At 40.6% G+C, this 22778-nt stretch overlaps 1 protein-coding gene across 1 annotated transcript in view; it reads left to right on the top strand.

Moving 5' to 3' along the window:
• ITPRID2 (ITPR interacting domain containing 2) overlaps nt 1–22778 on the top strand; it is a 41712-nt gene that overhangs the window by 1953 nt on the left and 16981 nt on the right. Inside the window, exons 3-10 of the mRNA XM_027880239.1 lie at nt 3836–3885; nt 4721–4777; nt 7419–7455; nt 8747–8845; nt 9282–9490; nt 10375–11069; nt 14592–14664; nt 21297–21388. Of these exons, the coding sequence (XP_027736040.1) occupies nt 3836–3885; nt 4721–4777; nt 7419–7455; nt 8747–8845; nt 9282–9490; nt 10375–11069; nt 14592–14664; nt 21297–21388 (1312 nt within the window). The remainder of the gene's footprint in view (nt 1–3835; nt 3886–4720; nt 4778–7418; nt 7456–8746; nt 8846–9281; nt 9491–10374; nt 11070–14591; nt 14665–21296; nt 21389–22778) is intronic.

Genomic DNA, 22778 nt, shown 5'->3' with positions numbered 1-22778 from the left:
TTTAGCAGAAGTTTGGTCTTTTGCTAATACAGAAATGCAAATTTATGTGACACATGTTTGTGAAACCTGTTGTGACCCTTCCACGGGAGTCTTTTAAAGTATAGCTATTAACTGTGGTAAATCGTTTCAGAAGAATCTTGTGTTCACCCAATAAAGATAAAATTTTCGTTTTAAAAAAATATTTCTTAAATCAAGGTATTCAGTCAGGAGTTAGCCTCTGACTCTAACATGCAGGGTGCCAGTATGTACGATTCATGTCTGGTAGGTGCAATGCCAGCTGCCTGAAGTGATGCACAGTCCCTTGTGTTTTGAAACTGCAGAATAGTTTATTTTTTTTGTGTCTAATACACGTGCAAGCACTAGCTAGCATGAGTTGTTAAGTGATAATTCAACCTGCAGTTTTCTAAGTGACTGTATGTATAGAAACCTTGAACTGATTGTCTCTTGATAGGAGTGTACATAGGCGAAGAGGACAGCGTTAACAGATGATGGAATAGTCCTGCAGATACTCTAGTGTTTTATTAAAAAAAAAAAAAAAACAGTGAAATTTACAATTGTTTTCATTCTTGGAAGTTCTTATTTGTTTAACTCCAACATTTTGTATTTGTTTATTTGTTGACACTGGTTTTGCTTGGAGCTTTGATTTTTGCAAAGTGTGGTCATATACAGACAGAGCTTTTATTTCTGATTCTCATTCTTACAAGTTAGCTTTATAACAAGCTACCATATAGCCGTTACTACAAGTGAAAATTCAATCACTAAAATAAAGTATTTTCTCTTATATGTGTTTTCTAAAAGCAGTCCTTCCCTTTTTGTCTGAGTTTCTGTGTTTATGAAATCAGAAGAAAATTGGCACTTTTAAAATGTAATTTTTGCTTTGAGTTTGCAGCAGTACCAAAAAACTTAATATCAACCCACTGCATAAATAGATCTGCTTATAAGGTTTATTCCTTTGTTTGTTTCTAAAAGCTTCAGTACTGTTCTAATATGGATAAGAAGAATTACTAGCTGTCCCTTTATATTCATGTTAGTGGTTTAGAGCTCTTATTACTTGGCATCTCTGTTTCACCTCTGCTTTGGAGGAGAGGAGGGTTCCTAATATCATGTTATTTACCTTGGTAGTAAAAAACACCTTTTGTCGTTTTGGTTTTTGTTGTTGTTTTTGGTGTTTTGTTTTGGTTTTTAAATAAACAACTAAAATAAACACTCAAAAGAAAAAACAAGTATTTATCATACTGTAATAAGAATTATGGAGGCTTAAGAAATGCCAGATGTTACCCAAAGTCTCTGGTTCATTCATGTTTTGGGAATCCTATGCCTTTGAGAAAGACCTGCTTTGCTTTCTCCTTGGTACTTTAAAAAGGCTGTTTGGAGTAATAAGAAACCTTATAAAAGCTGAAAACATGATTGTTTGTATGATGCAAATAGAAAAGAAGAAATTTTTGTCAACTCTTATGATGACGTCTATTATTTTGATTGAGTATATTTAAACTCTGCCAGTAATACAGGGGATGTGGGAAGTATTTAGGAGCCATCTCCTGTAGATTTGCAGGAAGTGAGTTCTTGAAATGCTTCACAAAGAAAAGATTTTTTTGCTTTGAGTTTAAAATAAACAGGGCTCCTGCCCAATTAAGGCTTTAAAAGCTGAGGTTTAAACACTTTCACAGCACAGTGCAAAATCCTTGTCCTGTTCTGGAAGACCACCCGACCACAAATGGTAGTTGAGCAAACAAACCTGTGGGCCAAGAGGAAGCCCCGAGGCTGTGTATCCTCATCTTACCTGCTTGGTACCTGTGTCTCATGGCAGTGTGGGCATCAAGAGTTCAGTCAGTTCTTCTGTAGGCCAATACTGAGAACTTATTGCTATATATATAAAAATACAATAATAAATGAGTGAAAACAAATAGAATCCGTATAGGATCCTTTGATTCAGGCACATACCCACTTACTTGCTCTTCACTGCCTGCTTGTTGCTGTTGGCCTCTCTCTCCGTTCTTGCATTGCCGCTGTGTCAAGGCTACTGGGATGTTCTGGGGATGTGCCATGATGTGCCTTCAAACAGGGAGACCCCATCCTGAGGGCACAGTGTAAGAGTCCCCCAGCCCTAATGTTCCCAAGTGCACAGGGCTACTCTAAGGCAGAGTCATGGGCCTCACTGGTGAAAACCAGCATGGACTAGAAAGGCAGAACCGTTCATGCTGTTGTCCAAAAGGATTTTTGTGTGGTACTTGTTCCTTGTTTAAACTGATGTTGTGTCTAGTTCTTAAATTCAAGTTTTTCAAAGGCAGGGGGTATATGGCAACAGTGTGCAACAGTGCAGGCAGGACAGCAAGGGATGTTGTCCAGGGATGTTTTTCTGGTAGCTGCTAACATGCTTTAGAGGTGATGGACTTAATTTCTAAAGGAAAATGCCAACTTTAGTGGTTGCTTTTATGGTTTTCTGCCTGCCAGTGCAAGTAGCACTGACCTGGGCTGTCAAAGTCAATACCAGCAAGTTTCTACACCGAAAAGAGGCATGGTAATAACCACCAGGGAAGGAGAGGAAGAAGGTTGGAAGCGCAGCCATCAAAGTCAGGGAGTAAACAACCAGCATAGTTATTACCTCAGAACATAAGGCTCATTGTAGCATGACAGGTTTAGACAATATACCCTATGTTTTTTAGTTCTCTGACTGGACAGACACACAGAAATGCAGGAGATCTGAGCCTTGGCAGAGTCTGTCCTGTCACCTGAAACACAGTTCTGCACCTGGATGCTCCGGCTGCTTGCCTTGGTATCCCACTGTGGTGGGGCTTTGCTTTGCTTTGCAAAAGGCGCATCGAAGTGAGCTTGCTCCATATCAGCAGGCCACATGTGGAAAGAGTGAGCTCTTTTCACAGGGGAAAGAAAAATAAGGTTGTGAAGTGTAAGGTCTGTTAGAAAGCAGATGCAAATTTTCCTTGCTTAATTTGGCCATGACACCAAAATAAATACTGTATCAGAGCACTGTTTACTTTTAGGTCTTTGGGCAGGTTTATGTGTTTGTCTAATTAAAAATCCAAATGAAACATGCATAATATAGGCACATAAATCATCTGCTTTCCCCTTCTTTATGAGTAATATATTTCTGAATTTGTTTTGAGCCTTGAAAGTTAATGCTGCTGTACTTAGTAGTGACAAGTCTTTGGTTAAATATATCTCAGAGACAAAATGTGGAAACATCTAGCTAATGTCAACAAGCCTAACGTGAACCCAGAGAGGAATTGGACCTGTCATTTTTGTGGTTTCTGCTGTTCCTTTTGAGCACCATGAGGTTCTGCAAATCTCTTACCCTTCAGGGAACAAGCAATAGGAGGCATCATCCAAATAAGAGTCAGTGTGAAGTATCAGAACTGCAAGTGACAGCTAACATAGCTGTCAAGATTTTTATCTCGATTCTTCCTGATCACCTAAATACAGCTTTCCACCTCTCTCTCCAAAAAGTTTTAAATGTGTAGAAAAATGGCAGCAGATTTTGCTGCATAAATGAGATTGAATTAGTACATTAAAAACCCATGATCATTTTTTCTGGGTGTTTTGCTGAGAAACCCATGATTTTCCTCCACAGGGGGCTGCTGCCCCTGAAGGTGTTTGAGCTTTGCAGTTATTAAGTTTTGTTGTGTTTCTCTACAAGGTGTATTTGTATGGAGGGCTGAGGATCGTTTTGGAAGTTACTGCCAGTTCTCAGATGTTTGTGCTTTCTGGGGGCGGAGGGAGGGACAGACAACTGCTGCTATCACAAACTTGTTACATGCTGTAAGGAAGGACATGAAGCAGCAAGTTTTTTAAGTAGTAATAATCTCTTCTGTGGTTTCAGAACGCCTCTGGGAGCCTCCCTGGATGAGCAAAGCAATCCTCTGTTGAAGGGTAAGGAAGGGCTTTACCTACTGAAACCTCTTTTGCTGGACGCTGTGCTTTCAGGGACATTCATCTGAGACCTTTGGTTAGTAGGAGTACAAACCACAGCGTGGTCAGTCTTGCAGAGTTATTCTCACAGTGTACCAGTTGTGCCCAAGAAATTGGAGCAGGAGGAAAAGAACCTGAATAAGACTTTCTGGAGATCTAAGTAAGCTCTAAAGAAAAAGCCCCAAAATGTGCAGGGAGGTAATTTGCCTCCAAGCTTGCAACCATTAGGCAGTCTCTGCCTCTAATAACTCTGGTTGCCACACCTGAAAGTTTTACTGAGCAGGTCTGAATACTAAAGTTCAAAGTACAGTGGGAATGTGAAGGTGGTAACAGGGTGCAGAGGAATTACTTGCTGTGCCTGCAGTCTTCACTTCAACTCTTAATCCAGTACAGAGAGGTGCGAGGGAAATGCTCAAGCTGGACTCAGACTCTGGATCCCCCTGGTAAGATGTCTGGAAGATAGATAACCGAGCAGCAGAAGGCACAGATGTGTTGAGTGGTACCTCCAGATTCCTGCTTGCAGTTAATTTGCTTGTACATTGACTCAGGGATGTTTCTGAGCACAAAACTAAAACAGTCTTGTAGTTGTTCTCTTTCAAAGTAATTTTTCTGTGTCCTGAAATGTAACTTCTCACTTCTTAATGCATTTTTACTGCATGAGTAATGCAGGGATTGTAAATATAGTCTGGTTATATCTTGTATCAAATTAAGTATCTTGCTAATATCTTTAGATAAGCTGCTGGAAGGAAAACACTGGAGCATTCTAATTGTTGAACTGCAAACTGTATGTTTTCAGGCATGCTGGTGAGAAATGGAGGAAGTTTTGAAGATGACTTATCCCTGGGAGCTGAAGGTGGGTGTGGCAGGATTATGACTCTTTTTCTAGTAAAAAAAAATGTTCAGTCATCTGATTTTTATTTTGAATGACAGCATTGGCTAGAAAATCAGGATGAAGCACACAGAAAAATGCAGGAAGATTTGCTTTTTGAAGTTATTTAGACTACTGCTAGTGTTAAACATTCTGGATCTCTGACACAAAGGTCAGAGGCAGCCCTGAATTTGCTTCTGCCTTCTCATTTTAATACCCACAGTGACAGCATAGCCTGAAGCACTCACCAGGGCTGTGAGAAAATGATTTCTTCTACTTGCTCTTCTTGTCCGTGGGTTACTCTTGGCAGCCGTGCGTGCCCCACTTCCACTGAATCCCTCGGGAGTGGCATGTGCGGGTTTTTGAAAGGAGGAATGAAATCCTGTCAGCCAAGAGGCGAACCCATTAAGGGCTAAGTGCTTTTAAAAATGAAAAGCACCAAAGCTGAGTAAGTATTTTGTATCAGCCACTACATGCACTTGGCTTTGCTAGCTGCTTGCCTTTTCTTTTCTCTTCTCTTCCCTTTTTTAAGGGGAAGGGGATGTGGCTGTTCCTAGTTTATGTCTTTGTGAAAAAGACTTCTGGCCTTTCTCTTGATCACCTTGTTACAGACGTCCATAAGCAAACTAACAAAAGCACTGTGGATTCTGTTTTAACAGCAGCATCTTGAAGTAAAACAGCAAAAAGCTGCCCTACAAACCAGGTCCTGTGGTTAACTGCAGGACAGGGATATAAGACATTATCTGCTTTCAGTATTAAAAAAAAAAAAGACATAACCACTCTCCAGCTTTAGCTTTTAATCTTTTTTGAATTACAGCTTTTGCAAAGTGTCAGAACTTGTATGGTAGAAAGCCCATTTTTTCCACATTAGTCTTGCCAATGGTGTCAAAGTAGTGGGAAAAGGCCTGGAGGAAGGAAATATCTTTAATTTTTAAATATTTAAGACTTCTAAGGAAAAAGGTTTAGCTGGTAATGACCTTGATCTGATAATGGTGGAAAAGCAGTAAATGAGTCCCTTGCTGCAGTAGATTGAATGGGATTAAATTTTCTTACTGCTTCCCACTTGTTAGATTGCCTGTAGTACAAAGATTTCAAAGGAAAAGTTTCTCTGTAATGATAATCCATAAAACCAAGAATGCAAGAGTCAATACATTTTAGAACACCATGAAACTTTTTTCCTTTTAATTTTTACTCTTGTAATTTCTAAGGACTTCTGTTTTTTATGTCTTTAGCATGACTTAGCAGAAGGTAATTTCCCTCTTTTTCAGATGAAAAGGTCCCAGTACTAGAATTGATGGTTGATTTTTATGGGTAAGGATGCGGGTGTTTCTGCTGGGCTTTGCTTCCCATCCAAGAACAAGGGGACAACAGAGCTGCTTGGAGCAGTGCTGCGTGCCCTGCCAGACAGACAGCCCCTTTGAGGCTGGTATGAATGGCCTGCCCTTGTGCAGCTGTGACTGCCTGAATCCAGATACAAGCCAGAGCCCTGTGTGAATGGTACAGAGGGCATTGGGCAGGGACCCCAGCCCACTGCTGGGCTATTTGAACCTATAGTTCAAATTAGGCACTGAATAATCCTTATAGATATGCTTACCTTCATATATAGGCAAGAATATTTAAAAAAAAAAACAACGGACGTGGGATCTGTGTTTTGTATACATTTCAGTTTCTTTGTGATGCCTCTGAAACCAAGAGAGTGGCTAGGAAGTTTCTGTGTTTTACTCTCGGTTGCTGACTTTACCCTGCTGGCACAGTGAATTGAGATGTAGGGTTTTCCTGGCAGCGCGTGTGACATCACCTTGCTCTTTCCACAGCTGATTCTGAGGGCTGCTATAACATATGTTTGCTTCTTGCCTGTCTCCTGGGGCAAGTTTGCTAATGCTGAGTTGCCTCTTTGGGGAAGCCATAATTTAAGAGCGGGGTTCAGTTCTGAAAGAATAATGCTGCCTGGGATGTTCCCATGTGGTGCTCGGCCAAAGTGGCTGCAGAAAGTGCTGACTTCCCTGTCAGAGGCTGGTGACCAGGTGGTTTGGTACCTGACAACCAGTCTTCTAGAGCCCTCTCAAGTCCACGCATGTCTTCTGGCCCCATTAGCACCACAGGCTTCACTGAGCTCTTGTCCATGTATTGCACAGCTCAGGCAGCCATGGCCCTGCCCCACTTTACTGATGAAAAGGTGAACAAATACAGCCTCAGCACCTGGCCATGGGACCAGCTGCCTTTCTTGTGTTCTTTACTTTCTCTACTGCAGCAATCTTTGCGTGCCTGCCTGTCCTCCTCCCCTTCCCACCCAGGAACAGCCCTGCAGCTGGTAATCGCGCCTTCAGCTGCAAAGCAATAAATGGTTTATATAACAACTATGAGCTTATTGCAATTTAAATTTCAGGTTTATATGATTAATGACAGAATGTAAATATGTGTCCATGAGAGATTTTATTTTAAACAGAGCTTGAATAAACCAGATCATCTTTATATCAGCCCTTGAGAATCGCATTTATACGGAAAAAGAAAAATCTGGTTTATGCGGGAGTATTGGTAAATGTGCTCATTGTCTGCTTCTTCGTACTGATTGTGGAAGTGTAATTATGAAGAGGTCTGGACATAACTACTTCTTCTTTCTCTGCAGCTAATCATCTACGGAGTGATACCCAAATGGAAACATGGTAAACATCTTTTTCTGTGTTTGTTTACTTCAGAAGAATATTTATACTGGAGGGCAGGAGGGAGGATGGGCAGTGAAACTCATGGGGGCTACCACAGAACTAAAGCTCTTCTGCTCATGTCTGTTTACATGAGAGGCAAGGAAAAGATCCAGATAACACAGAACCAGTCATTAAGAGATGCAGAAAAAAAAAGGCAGATTTTAATTCTTCCAGGAGACCTGACGTAGATTTTGGAGTTGCAGGAGGAAAACAGAGAAATTACATATCTTAGCAACTTAGCATGATTAACCTTCTTTGCCTCTCTGATCAGTCACCATTTCAGAAATTTCAAGGGAAGATTAGTTTTGCTTGTCACAGATATCTTTTGGGAGTGGAGAAAAAAAAGACTTTCAGAGAGGAGAGACTCCTGCTTTACAGTCAGAGCATCTGAATAAAGTGTGCTGAAACTAGAACCTCACTGACACTTCAGCAAATACTGCACAGCTGCTGTGGGCAGCAGCCTCTCTACTCCTCTTGAGCCGGGCTCTGTAAATACACTTCTAGGTGAATCCTCTGGTTTCTTTGGTTTTTCAGTAGCTGTTCTGGTGGGAGTGTGTGTATGTTACGATTTATATGGTAAAATTCACCCTGAAAAAGTTTGTCCCCCAGGGAGATTGGCAATAAAACTATGTTTGAGCACAGGGTACCACCTAATACTCAGGCAGCTTCTTCAGATGCTGGGAAAAAGTAGTTTGGGAATGGAAAAGAAACTGGCCAGCAGTCCGGATTGGCACTCATCTTGCTTCATTTCTTCCAGTCTGGAGCCTCTTCAGCTTCCCCAGCCAGGTCCAGGGCAGTTTGCAGTCTTGTGCTGCAGGTGGGTGGCAGCTAGGGTGAGGGGGAGCTGGGTACCCAAGGCAGGGAGAGGGTGGCCTTCCCATGGAGAGCCCGTCCTGGAGAAGGCAGCAGCACAGGGAAGTCAGGGAAAGGCATGACAAGCACTGCTTGCCCAAGGCCGGAGGAGGGTGGGATCAGGGAGGGTGGGGCAGCAAGGGCAGATCAGGGATTTGTTTTCTCAGCTTGCATTTGCCTTCAAGTTCTTACCGTCTATGTACATTTTTACTGAGGCGTCCCAGGGTTTGCTTTTGTTACTGTATTTCAATAAATGACATGGCTAATATAAACCAGATAACACTGAAGAGGAAAAGAGAAATTCAGCAGTGCTGGAGGATTAGCTCTCCAGTGAGACAGAGAATCGAGTTCCTGAACAAAAGAGGTTTATCACAGGGGTCTTCTCTGTTTGTGTTGACAGCAATGGTGTACTGGCAAAGGACAGGAGGCTGCAGTTCCACCAGAAGGGGAGAAGTATGAACTCTACCGGCTCTGGAAAAAGCAGTGCAACTGTTTCAAGGTAAAAGAGTATTGTGTTCCTCAGTTAAATGGGTTTGGCTTGTTTTATGTGCATTGTTGCATTTAGTAGGGAGAAGGGAATTTGCATTTGGTTGCTTGAAAAAACTTCTGTTTGTTTTCAGTTGTGCTTAGCAGTAAATGCCAACAAATGGACCTAAACATTAGAAATGCCTGAAATTTCAAAGGCATTTTGAAATCTGAGCTCTGCAGATATAAATTACAGGATTTGATCTGTGATGTGTCTGCCGGTGGCTCTGGTGATGGGAGCCAAACTTCAGATGCAGAGATGTCCACAATTATTTCCAAAAGTAGTCCCAGCTGTAGGAGTTGGAAGTTCAATAAAACAATCTGGCTACTGGGGTGAGTTAGTAGTTGGGCACAAAGGACTGAATCTTGAAAGGAGAGAGGTAGATGGTAAACATCTTTCATTTGTCTAGTGTTTCTGAATTACTGGAGCTTTATGAGGAAGATCCTGAAGAAGTGCTCTATAACCTTGGATTTGGAAGAGATGAACCAGATATTGCTTCAAAAATTCCAGCAAGATTTTTTAATTCATCATCATTTGCCAGAGGGATAGATATCAAAGTGTTTTTGAATGCCCAAATACAGCGGATGGAAGTGGAAAATCCAAGTTTTGCTTTAACAAGTAAGTATGTTTTTGAAGCACAGCTTATTTATGAACTATGTAAACAACCCCAAAAGAAGGTGTGTGTCTAATATTCTGGCAAAACCCCTTTTCAGCCTAAAGGGCAAATTCCATTCAGATTTCATAATAAAACTCTGCTTGGTCTTAAATATGGCAAGAGGTGACTATCAGGGTTGTACTTCTTGGTGTGAGTGGAAGGGGTTTATAGTGGGGGAGGGAAATGAAAGGCATCCTGTAAAGTTTGCTGCCTCTGGTTTGTATCATTTCCATCTCTTACTCCTAACTTGTCTGCTGTTGCAGCTTTAGAGCACTGAGAGAAATAGCAATATCCCTCTGTTTCTTGTGTTCTTCAGTTTCTGGGTGGCAGTGACCTATTTCTGTCATTGTTGAAATCTGGGACAGTATTTCTATTGACTTGGACAGGAGCTTTGTTAGGTCAGTAATGAGTGTTGCTGAAATGAGGGCATAGCTGAAATGTGCTCTTGTAGTTATAGATGGAGAGAGCAATGCAAGTAACACTTTCTTCCTAGCCTTTTGTAAAGTAACTTGCACTCACATACATGTGCCATTTTTTTACTTTTTGACAGCTTTCCATGCTGTTCTTTTAAATTTACGAAAGATTCTTGAAATGGTTTTTCTTTTCTTTTTCATAGTATGGTATTACTTTCATGTTACAGTGTTAAGTCAGTCTTTGGGGCCTTTGATATAAGTAGGAGAAGTTTGTGGGGTTGGGCAGAGGTTGTGATCAAAATTCCTTCTTCAGTTATGAAGAAAGAACTGTCTTTGAGAATTCAAAGCATTGTGTAGAGATAGATCAACAGGTCTTGGATGTGATGACAGGAAATGTCCTTGTAATCTCTGCCTTACGTTTCATTCTTGTGCAGGTCGTTTTCGTCAGATTGAAGTGCTTACTACTGTGGCCAATGCTTTTTCCTCTTTGTATTCTCAAGTCTCTGGGACTCCTTTGCAGAAAATTGGTAGTTTGAATTCAGTGTCTTCCAGCAAAGAGGCATCCAGCCCTCCCCCTTTAAACCGCAGCAATACAGCTAGTCGGTTAATGAAGACTTTGTCAAAACTCAATCTGTGTGGCACACAGCAAGGCGATGGGAGCAGCTGCTCAAGTCCTTCACCTGTTGAAAAAGGGAAGAGCCCAGCTGAAGTAGGGAGCGAGGACAATGATGCTGAAAATGAATCTAAATTACCGAAATATTCTAAAAAGAAAGACTCTCCCTCTTTTTTGGCTACTGTGAAGGAGGAGATAGCCAGTAGTCAGACAAAGGCTGGGAACACACATAAACCTACACACCTTCCTGCTGTGACTGATGATACGGGAGAGGGGACTGTATCTCCAGAGGATGTGGAAAGTAGCACGTTGGCAAATGCCCAGGACAGACCATGCGAAGAATCTGGTCTTTTGGACTCTCCAGGCCTCAGCAGCAGTTCCAGTACATCTGACAGCAGCGTCCTGACACAAAGGCTGTCCGTGGCACCACCGGGTAGAGACCCCTGCGCTCCACTCGCAAACCCATCCATAATGAATCTAATGCTGCAGCAGAAGGACTCCTTTGAGATGGAAGAGGTGAGTGAAGATACATGCTTTGTTTGTGCATACAGTTTACATACCTTGCTATCTGCCAGCAGAGAATGTTCCCTCCCCTGTAGTTGACAGTGTTTTCTCCAGGAATACTTTACATTCTTTGAGTTGTTGCACTTTCTCAGCAGTTGTAGGCTGCTCTAATTGACCCTCTTCACGAAGTAACTTGCTGATGATGATCTTTTTGTTCCTGAGAGTCAGCAAGACACTTGTCATTCTTTTTTCTTTTTTTTAAATCAAGCTCAGATAATTGCAATCACTGGTGTAACTCTTAGCAAGTTTTCATGTGTAAACAGATCTAAGTTAGGCTGTGTATATATTAAAACCTTTGGGTTTAAATTTTTACCTTACTTAAATTTCTAGCTAGAAATCATTACTTTTGTTACCTTAAAGTAAATTCAGTTTATTAATTGCTACTGATTAAGGATAAATTTGTGAATAAAGCAAGAGTGTTGCTGCATGAAACAGAAGAGGGGCTATCATGCAGGGTGAGGTGCTCATCTTGTGCAACTTTCAGTTTTGATAACAATTTACAATAAGTTGATTTGTTCCCTGGAAATCAGCACATTGAAAGGTACTGATGTGACTTTGGGGTTGGCTAAGTTACAAATTCTGTGCTAGTTGCCTTTTAATATCTTCATGAATGCATATATCCATTTTTAATTGATAATTTTCCAAAAGGGAGTTTCATTTCCAGGTTCCCATAAGTGCTTTGTTTATTAGCCTAGTAAACATGTGGTCTACAAATTTAAGAATGCAAATTTTTTGTAGACTTGCAGCTTGGATTGTAAGAATTGTGTTACAGTTCTTAAATTAGCAGATGTTTTGGTGGACATATTTCAATGTGAATCTTGTTAAAAGTTCAGGAGTTAACATTTTTGTTTATGTGAAGTAGATATTTAAAATGAAAGATTGTGATGTCATTGGTGAAATGAGGGCGGAAAGCAAGTGAATAGAAAATCCCCAGAGTTTTACAGCGAATGATGGTGTGATGATTTAGTAAGTCCTGTAGTGTCATCGTCATTTCAAGCTCTTCTAGATCAACTAATGTTGTAGCTGAAGGCACTCATTAAGCAGAGAAGGTAATCCAGCTCTTGTGGTTCCTGCCACTTGTTTATACCACTGTGTCCTCACCCACATGTTGTGTGTCCATCTATTGAACCAGAACAAAGGACTGGTCCAGTTGAGAGTGGAGAAAGAACCCAGTGTATTTTGATTTATTTATTTTTCCTGGCTTCAGCCAGATAATTTTCTTGATCCGGTTTGTTGTGTAGTTACACAAATGTTTGCGTTGGCACAATCAGAGGGGACCAAGTCGCACTGCATTTTGCTGCATATCCCAGAGGAGACATCCATTTATTGGTACCCTAGGGCAAAGTTTAAACAATGAGTAGATTTATATATATGTGTATGTATATATTAAAAAGAGGAGTGGAATTTTGCTTCAGTGTAATTTGGACTGTAAAGACTTGCTGAATTCTACACAATGTGATGTAGTTGTAAAGTTTTGGTTGACACACTTTGTGCAGTGATGCCAGGGCATAAACACAGCTGTTTTGGCAAGATGACATGTGATGTAGGACGGGATTGTGGTGAGCTTTTTGTTTATACAATACAGCATATACATATCAACTGCCTACAAATCCCTGGGAGGGAGGAATTCAGTTTTGTTGAAGAAAATTTAGAACAATTCCTGGCAGTGTGATTTTATTTTTGTGTGTTTCTAAGCAGGGTATAATGAACAATAAACTGTATTAGAAACAGTAACAATAACTCCTCCCCCTGTTTTCCCAGCTTGGTTTGGAGTGCATTCATATGCATAAGAAAGATGACAGATATATCAAGGAAGCTCTTTCCATGCTTACGAATGCCTTGGAGGTTTGAGTGCCCTTCGGAAGTCTGTGGCTGTGAAGATAACTACTGTGGGAGTGAGTCAGGGCAGGATTTCCCCCAAACACCCACTCCTGAGTTGGCCAATTACAGTCCTGAAGGTCGTTTACCAGCATGAATATTGGCTAAAGGGACAGGGAAGGAGCTCCTGTGTGCTTGAGGAGCTGCACCGTGCTGCGGACGCAGCTGGAATGCTGTCTCCCAGCCAAGGACAGGAGGTGGACAGTATTTAAATGAGTAGAGGCTTAGCTGTTGGAAGGCTACAAATTTAGCCATCAGAATCAAGACACCTTTCCTGGAAGGCCAGTTCTAACAAAAGTGTCTGTAAAACTTGCTGTTCTCTGTTTAAAAAAAAAAAAAAAAAAAAATTAAATTTTTCCTAAACTTAAATGGTGAGCCCCTTCTATGCTCCCCTGCACTTGGACAAAATAAGGATTTCCCCCTTTGGTACAGTCTTCATTTCCTAAAGGAACAGAAACTTCTAGGTATATTGTGCAAGATTAACGCTGTTCACTTATTAATGGTGAAAAGTTCAGGCCAAAATGCACCCTTGTGGCTACTCTACACATGATATCAATGTAAATATGAGTCTTTCTTTAGCCAAGTACTAATTTTGGCCTATAAACATCGGTATAGTAATTTTACATTTTTAAATTGGTAAAAAATGGAGATAAATTCATTGCTTGGTAATTCTGAAATTGGGCGGGCAGCCCATTAAAGGGAAGAGTTGAGGATAGTTGCATTAGTGGAGACTTGCATGTGATTCATTAGGATTTTTTCTGGATTACACAAAAGAAAAAACATATTTTATGTTTTGAACAAAACAAAGGCCTCCCTGTTGAGATTTTAGGCATATTGTTTTCCTTGTTTGAATGGTTGCCTGAGAACTGCTTTTTTAATAAGGCTGTGTTTCACAAAGTTATTAAGTAATAAGATTCATTTTTGTGTAGTTATAAGTTTCCCAGCTGAAATCTTCATGGCTCTGAATACATTACCTTCCTTTTTTCTGCTGGAAGGCACGAGAAGTACTTCCATGAGTAGTGGCATGGTGAAGTCTGGAGTAGGTTCTGACAGGGTCTGGGTCCTCCTGCTGGAGGGTTGGTGGCTTGTGGGAAATGGTAGGGCAGCAGATGACAGTCTTTGTGTGCTGATCTCTGGATATATTTTTCTAAAAGTATTTTGCTTGTTCTTTATATACAAATTAGGGGCCAAGAGTTCTGAATGGAAAAAGATAGTAGTGTAAAGGTGGTCAAAGGTGTTTTCACACAGTAATTTTAGTGTTTTGCCAAAGGGGAAGTGAAGACTGTGTTGTCACAGGATGTGATTTCCAGGTCTTTTTGCATGCTGAGCGTAACTGGAGGGGAGTCCTGCACTGTGGGTGGGAGGTGCTATCCAAGGATCACTGCTCTCCTGCAGGAGCATTGCTGAATACCTGCTGAAAGTTGGTTCAGGGAGATATGATTCACTTCTTCAATCAGAATAGGCAGTTAGGCTGGAGGAAAAAAACCAAACTACAAAACCACCTCATTCATGTGTAGTATTATATAGCTTGGGCATTTTAAGAGGCAGAACATATTCCAGTTGGCTGGCAAAATATTTGTCTCTTCTTCCCAACAGATTCAGAGTACAGAGGGGGATCTACCACATGTTCCAGCTACATACCAGCTAGCAGTGACCAAATCAAGGAAAGGTGAGTAGACTTCAACTCCTGGGAGACAGCTGACTGCTGAGTGTCCTTCCATCTCTGAAAGCCTGATTCAGATATTTTAAACTTCTGAAGTTTCTCTTCTCTTTAGTAATAAAAAAGATCTGTTTTATTTTGTTTATTTTTTTTGTTTTGTTTGTTTGTTGGCTTTTTGTTTGTGTGTGTTTTTGGTAGGTTTTGTTTGTTTGTTTGTTTGTTTTAGCGAAATCACAGAACATTACTACAAAGTGGCAGCCAAATTACAGGCAAGACAACAGCCCTATAACCTCACTGGCTGTTCTCACTGTTGTACAACTGATGATAGCTCAGATGACCTGAAATTTTAATTCAGATTGTGTGGGATTTTTTTTTTTTCCCTAGTAGATCCTGTAATTTAAGATACCCATTTAAACTAAAATTACGTTGTTTTAAACCTAAATTGCATGATACGTGTAGGTTTTTCCTATGCACTACTGCTCTGTCTGCAGGCTGGCTGCACAGAAGACTAGTGTCTCTACACCCACGTGGAAATTTTAGTCCTTAACAGGGGAAACGCTGTGCACTGGCTCTTGTGGCTCACATAGTTGTGCTTTCATCTTAAATTCTTATTTGTGTGTTTTGTGCTTTCATCTCGAAGTCTCATTTATGTGTTTTATGGCTTAGGAGGGGGAAGAAGTTGATCTTTAAGTTCATTTTGTGATTGTTTCTTTGCCCCGTGTTAGCAAGTGAAGTCTGTTCTCTAATATATGTAATTAAGAAGAAATAGAGCTTATTGCACTTAGTAGATGCTTAGCTGCAATGCAGTTTTTTGGTGAAACATGAATAGCATCTCTAGATACTAAGGGGAGACAGAAAAACCTGTCTTAAGAAACAGAGGTGATCTTATTTGTATTTTCACAAATGAACTGATACTCTTGTGAGCTGTCAGCTGAATTGCATTAACATGGTTGAGAACGCTCTGGACTGAGTGCTGGAGGTTAATGCCTCGTTATTGGTGATGGCTTGTGCTGCTGTTTCAGCAGTGCTTTGCACAACCCAGCATTGTACTCACTAGGCTTCCTCTAGTACAGACATAGGCCCCTAAGAAGGACTGCCAGAAACTGCATCTCTAACTGTTCCCAATGTTTCTCCCTTAGCTGTATTTTGAAGTTTATTGCTACATGCTTTAAGTGATTATGTGAAAAGAGAGATGCACTTTTTACAGGGCAGGTCTCTTGTTTGCCTGGCCTTGTCAGTTTTAGGAAGAGCTTCTTGGAGAAGAACAGCTTAAGGATCCAGGAGCTGCAGTCAGGGAGAAGAAAAATAATTTTTTTCATCTTCTGAAATGCTAGTTTTGTATTCTGTTCCCAGTAGTTATTTTGCCCTCTTCTTTCACCATACAAGGGAAAAAAGTCAGATGGTCCTGTATCTACTGAAAGGTACCAGCAGTTCCAGCAATGGGACTTCAGTAAGACAGAAGCAGAGTATGCTGGCTCATGTGTCCCAGGCAGTACGTCCCACCCATTTCTGAATACACTTGGCATACATTAATGGTGACATTTTATTATGATGCAAGTGTTGCCTGTAGTTTTCTGGGACTTAAGAATATGGATGCCTGCATATTTGTTGAAAGTTAGTTTGAGACCAGCATTTTATTTCACCTGGAAGATGTGGAAATCTTGGGACTTGGTTCTGTGTAGGTTTCAGTAAAATTGCCAAGAGGAAGACCGTTTGGTGGTAAACTTATCCAAAACATTTAAAAAACTGTAGCCATTTTTTTTTTTTTTTGCAAGTTGTCTGACATGAGACAATGTAGAGGCCTGTTTTATCAGGGAGTGGATGTTCACCAAGTTTAAAGGCATCCAAAGTTAATGGCCTCTTATTAAAAATGCTGGCCATCGTGTCTGAATGTGAAATGCTACTCTCATTAGAAATTCCATAAGGTGGGATCAGCATGAAATTCAAGCACAGGTCTTTTGGTGCAATGTTGATTTCAGTTCATGATCCTCCTGCAAACCCACCTCTTTCAGTGGCGTTGGCTCTACTGTGCATAAGCACTCATAAACAAAAAATTTATTCCATGTGAATGCTTCCCCTGAAGGAATATTCAGTACTTTCTTTTTTCTCGTGAGGGTTCTTTGTGTCAATTAGCAGATTTAGTGTTGTTTGGTACAGACTGTTATAAACCTTGCTGTGTCATTTTACATTTAAACAGAGGACTGTGGATGCTTTCTCTGACATTTACAACGGTTTGTAAGGCATTTTAAAAAGACCTTTAGTAGGTTGTAAAGTATTCAAATTAAAAAAAGACAAACAAACAAAAAACCCCACCAAAAACAAAACCCCAAAATATTCTCTTTCCTACTGAAATAGTCTGGAGACTTAAGATAAGCTTGAACAACACACTCTGTTGCTGCTTTGACTCAGTCATTAAAGCATGTTTCTTATTTTCAGATTAGATTTATTTATAAGTGGTAAGCTTAGATTTTTCAAAGTGACTTGCAGATGCCTACTTTGCTATAGTACTGTTTTTTATGTCAAAACCTTTATAAAGTATACAAGAAATTCTGTATTGTAGTAACTAGTGTTACATAGTTTTCAGGTCATGTCTTCCAGGTTGTACTGGACTGTACTAGTTTATGCCTTATGCCCAAACCTGGCATTCTTTTTTTTGTTGTTGCAGACCTCAAATGCAGATGTATTTTTGTACGTGTGGGTTTTTTTTCAGGAGCGTAGTTGAGAAGAATAAAAAGCTTCAGGTACTTTGCACTGTAAACATACAGCACTGCAAAGTGTCCACTATAAAAAAAAGCTTTTTGCAAGTTATCTGGCAGAAAGGTTTGTTAGTTTGAAAACAAAATTCTTCCTGACAAAGTTACACAACAGCACCTTCCATTCCAAAAAATGCCCAGCAAACAAGACAAATATAGGTGCAATGCTTAGAGGACAAAGTATTCTTGAGGCATTGTAATTTGTAAGTCTCTGTTGACGTCAATGGCTCTGCAAAATTTTGAGTAGCCAAAAACCTGTTGTTTTTTTTTTTAAAGGCCTCTGACATTGATAGTGATTAATTTTGAAAATTTAGCTCTTGAAAGGGAAGAAAGCACATCATCAGCACTTCCTGTCCTTAATATAATGTTGTATTTATAGCTCTCTGTGGGTGCAGCTCCACAGGAGACTGGAGATGGGGGAGTAAGAAGAAAACATCTGGAACAGATTTAGTATTTGTGGGAGTCTGTCCAGATGCTAGGAAATACCCAGGGTCTGAGAGTTGTTGCAGCAGGGCTCCCTACTGGGCTGGTTTTGTTAGTGCTGGGGTGCAGGGTGTGATCAATGTGTGAAAAAGGAACAGGTGATATTTAGTCCCATAATGGAGTAATTTATATCAAAATTGGGAATGTTATTTTAATTTATTAATTATCTCATAGCATATAAAGTTCATTAGAACCTTTTCAAGTAGTGCAGGTACAAGAAATGTAAATGTTAAAGCTTAGTGGACAGTTTCCACGTATTTTTTCTCCTCTTCTATGTGAGCAGTTGAGTGACACAGAAGGGGTGAAACTGACAGTCCATTGGTAGCTGATTATGATGTTACAATAGATGAATTATTCAATTTGTTGATAGGGATTCTCTGATGAATCTGTGTTCTCATGTTTTGGAAACCACAGACTTCATCATCTGTTCTTTGTTTAGAACTTTTTCAGCTTATTTAATATGTTTATAAATACCCACATTTTTTTCTTCACCGAAGTGCCTAAATATACTTCGATTTTATTTTTTTTGTACAGCTCAAAACAGCAGTCCAAGGGGCATTTTCATTTGTGTTCTGTTTAACTGGGATGGGAGTTTGATTGTTTCTTCTGGTTTTGTTCATCTTAGCCGGTTCCTTCTCCCACACTTTATTATGCTGCTCCAGGCCTTCTCCCATTAGTTCTGAAGCTTTCCACTGTGTAGTAGCTTTGGGTGGCAGAGCATTGTGCAGTGACCTTTTTGCAGAAGGTACAGTTGCCTTGGGGTTATGCAGGGCAAGGGATGATCCCAGGTTGGCCTCTACTACCCAGCCTTTGGTGCTAAGTTTTCTGCATTTGAGGTGAAGAGGGGAGAGCCATATCAAAAACTCCTAAGATGCTTCATTGCCTGGAGGCATTTTAATCAAGATCTGAATGTAACTCTGGAGCTTTTTTAAACGTGTTTTCGTATTTCCCCTTCTTTGCTTGAATCTGAGATATATTGAGGTGCTATAACGCAGGTTGTTTAGCTGGTTCAGTAGTTGATAAGGAGGATGTTTGGATACTGCTTTGTACCAGTATATGTCAGCATAGTACTTGGTATTTCCAGTCTTTACAGAACCAAACCTTGTCATTTTGCTCCTGAAGCAGTAGAGATTCCTGCTCTTTATAAGTTTTGACTGCATTTACATCGTAGTGGTATAATGGAGAACTCAGAACTTGAAAAAGGCAAAGGTAAGGTGTGGTAGAAGATGACTGCTTGTACTTAGAAAACATGTCTTCTCTGATTTGCTTTAAAATGTTCAAAATAGTCCTAGCAGCTCTGTAACACAGAAAGCAAGGAATGACTGTGTTAAGGGGAGGATGTCTCCTTAGGTGGAACTAAGATGGTTTGAATCTGTTCATACTGTGCCTGTCTCTTGCTGTGCATGAAGACAATGAGGCAGGTGTGAATGCCTCAGCTTTAGGCTTGCCCATTGAATGGCAGTGTGTGTTGTGTAAGGCTGTCAAAGCATGTGTGTAAATAACAAATGCTATAGAATATTATTCAAAAAACTGATTTTAACATTTTTACTGTGTCTCTGAGAAGACCAAGAACTGATTTGAGGAAACATACAGAAGTAATTTTCATTTTAATAGCTGAAAAGGAAATATTGACTCAGGAGGAAATAGAACTTCAGGTCGGTATTCCTCTTGAGCAGCAATAAACTTCATGCACATTAAAACAGATGCCAGTACATACTCTGTTAAGTTACTTTATCTGGCCTAGTTGGAATCCCTTCCCTAAGAGAGGCTAAGGCTTTCACCAGTAGTGCTTTTTTCTCTTAAATTAAAATTCATCACATAGAAAAGAGATGGAGGAGAGGCCAAAGCAGGTAACTGTTCACCTTGAAGGAGGACACCTGTTCCCACCTGCCCCAGCTGTAGTGACAACCTGTTCATATCATGCTCTTTCAGCTGTATTAATTGTATTGGGCAGTTAATAAGATCTAGTTCAGTTCTCAGGGAAGTAATTTCCATTGTCTTTACTGGGAGTTGGGTGGGGATGTCTGTCTTGAGGTAGAAAAGTTGTTTAACATTACAGGATATTGTGGCAACCATGATAACAGAACAGCAGCACAATTTGAAAGGCACTCCCTAAAAGCTGTGTGAAATCACTGATACAGAAGCTTAGGAGGCAGTTTGCCTCTCCTGGTGTTCACAAACTGTGCAGGCTCTTATTTCTGCGTTAGTGCAATGTTCATCAAAGCTAATACTAAATAAAATGAGTTTTGAATATCCAACAGTTTCAAAACAGTTTTCATAATGCATTCCAATGCATTGAGCTGTGAACTCGGATTAATTAAATGATGGCATTTAAGTGGTTGAAGGAATGTGGGGCAAAACTCTGTGTTAAGCCTCTGAGAAGACAGCAGCAAACTCTTGCCCAAGGGTCAAGAGGAGTATGTGGCAGGGGTCTGAGGGCTAGAGGCCACTGTGGTTGCTTCCTATCTCCAAGCTAGTACACTTCTCCTAAGACCTAGAGTTGAGATAAAATTGTTGCCCGTGCTGTCCTCAGGCTGAGCAAAATGTTTATGGTGCTGTAAGGTAAAGCCACACTTGCTGGGTGCTTCCTGTCTCCTGTTGGGAACAATATATGTGCAATAGTGTACTGCAGAGCTTGCTGAGACCTCCTTGTAAAGCAGCTTTATAAGTCCAGTGCTTGCACCAGAGAAAATAACTCCTGGGAAGCACTGAGGATTTTAGAGCCTTTTTAGGCTATTTTAACACTTACCTAATGTAAGTAGAAAGGAACAAGCAGGAGGATCTTATCTTGCATGTATAAAATGAGCGCTGGGAATGTGCTTTGGCAGATTGCCCACTGATATGTAAAGGGATGTTTTGTATTTGTGCTATAAAGCAGCAGAGGACTATCTCCAGCAGTTGGCAGAGGCCCCTCCATCGCCCTCCCTGCTCATGTGACGCTGTTCCCTTGGGTGTGTGGGGTGGTGTAGGCTGGTAGGAGAAGAGGGATCTCCTTTATCTCTGTGATCAGGAGGGGTGTCATATCTGTACTTGTCAACGCGAAAGCAACTTTTCTGCTGCCTGCATGTGAATTAACCAGTGATGCAGTTTTGTGGAAGGGGAACTCCAGCAGGGGCAATATCTGCAGAGTAGTTTTTTTCCACAGCACAGGAAAGAAAAAAGTAAAAGGTGGTTTCTCTTCCACTGCTGCTTGAAGTTTCAGAATTAGGGCTTTGCGTGAGAGAGGTTTTGCTTGAAGCAAACAAGTTGTTTCTCTGTATTGTTCAAAGTGGAACTTGAAAAGGAATTGTGTTGTCCACTTAATGTTACTTTGATGTGAAAGGAAAGCACATGCTGAATGTGATTGGGCTTGAAAGGCTATGATTTGTAAAATAATTACAGTTGTGTTTTGCTTGTTTTAAGCAGAGCAGCTGTTGCGGACAGCGAGTCAGCACTCTGACAGCAGTGGCTTTGCTGAGGACTCCTCCACAGATTGTTCTCCATTTAATCAGCTTCAGGTAAGGTTCCCATAATGTGGTTGGAATATGAATGATTATTGTGGGACAGTAGGGACCTGGGAGAACAGGAGGGATGTTGATGTTTGGCTGCCATTGTGACCATCAGTCTAGGTCCTATAAAATCATAATTTTCAGAGCTGGACCTGCCAAGTCCCTTACAGAACTGTGTTCAAATTTGAAAGCCTTTCTGAGAGGTTAATCTGGGTATACTTGGGTCTGGAATAAAGTCTAAATTCAGTATGTCCTCTTTGCTGTTTCTGGAGCATCTTTTCTCGTTGTCTTAGGCTCCAGGATTGAAGTCCATTTCTCTCATGACTGTAGTGGGTAGAAATTAAGGTTATGATCACTATTCTGCTGATCATTTCAATTTTTGTATCATTTTGCCTTCCTACTCTTCCCCCCAACCCCTTATTTCTCTTTTTTCTTTTTCTTTTTTTTTTTAAAGTTAGCAACTGAGAAAGTGAAAACAAGTTCATACTAACTTTACTATGAAGGTAGACTAATTTTAGTCAATCTGAGCTTCCACACTTTTTCTTGTTCCAATTCCTTTGATCTCTGTCCCAGACCTTGCCATGATACTGACCAGAGACTGCATGTCTTAGGGAAAGCTTTTGTTCCAGCATGGTGTTTAGAAGTCTGCTCGATGCACATGTTTGCACAGCCTGAAGGAATAGAGAGATGGGATTCTGGGTACCTATAGTAATTTCGTTTCTGTGGCTTGCATCTGCTGAACTTTTTTTTATGCTGCTGTATTTTTTTTCCATGTTGCACACCAAGCATTTTAAAAGCTATTTGGCAGTTACTAGGAAGTGATTTTTCACCCTTCCCATCCATCAGTGCTGCTTTTCCCTTTTGATACTGGTATTCTGTGCTTTCCAATCTAGTAGTTTTTCAGTTGAGTACCAGAATAAAAGCCAAGGCAATGCTAGTCTTTGTGTGTACCTTAAACATCAGCTTATGCTTTTCAGGAGAAGAAAGTGAATAAAGGCAATCATAAGCGTATCTGCAAAGGGTATAATAGTTTGAGTTGTTCTGCTAAACCATGGCTGCAGTGAAGTTGACAGGCATGTTAAAAGGTGACTCAGATTAGAGTTGGTCACTCCTGGTCTTTTTATTGGTTGCAACCTGATTAAGAGTCCATTAAAACCATATTGCAGCTAAGCTGCCCCTTCACTGGAATACTGGTGGAGTTTATCTGTGTTGACTGTGAAGAGATTTTTCTGCTTTCTATTTATGCTGTTTTGAAAAGGTGTATTGAAAGGGCATGAGATTTGTGCCGTTGGAGTTGCTAGGCTCTCTTCTGCCACCTTCACTGCTTTATTCAAAGTGCTGAGCTGAATTCAGAAAACAGGGGTGAGTGATGAGGCTAGGGGTAATGAGAACTTGGCAG

This window comes from Empidonax traillii, unplaced genomic scaffold, assembly GCF_003031625.1.
Source record: "Empidonax traillii isolate 1590-97213 ecotype Southwest subspecies unplaced genomic scaffold, ASM303162v1 scaffold65:size4453928, whole genome shotgun sequence".
Taxonomy (NCBI): domain Eukaryota; kingdom Metazoa; phylum Chordata; class Aves; order Passeriformes; family Tyrannidae; genus Empidonax; species Empidonax traillii.
Note: the sequence above shows the minus strand (reverse complement) of the source record. Positions and strands in the feature narration are given on the sequence as shown.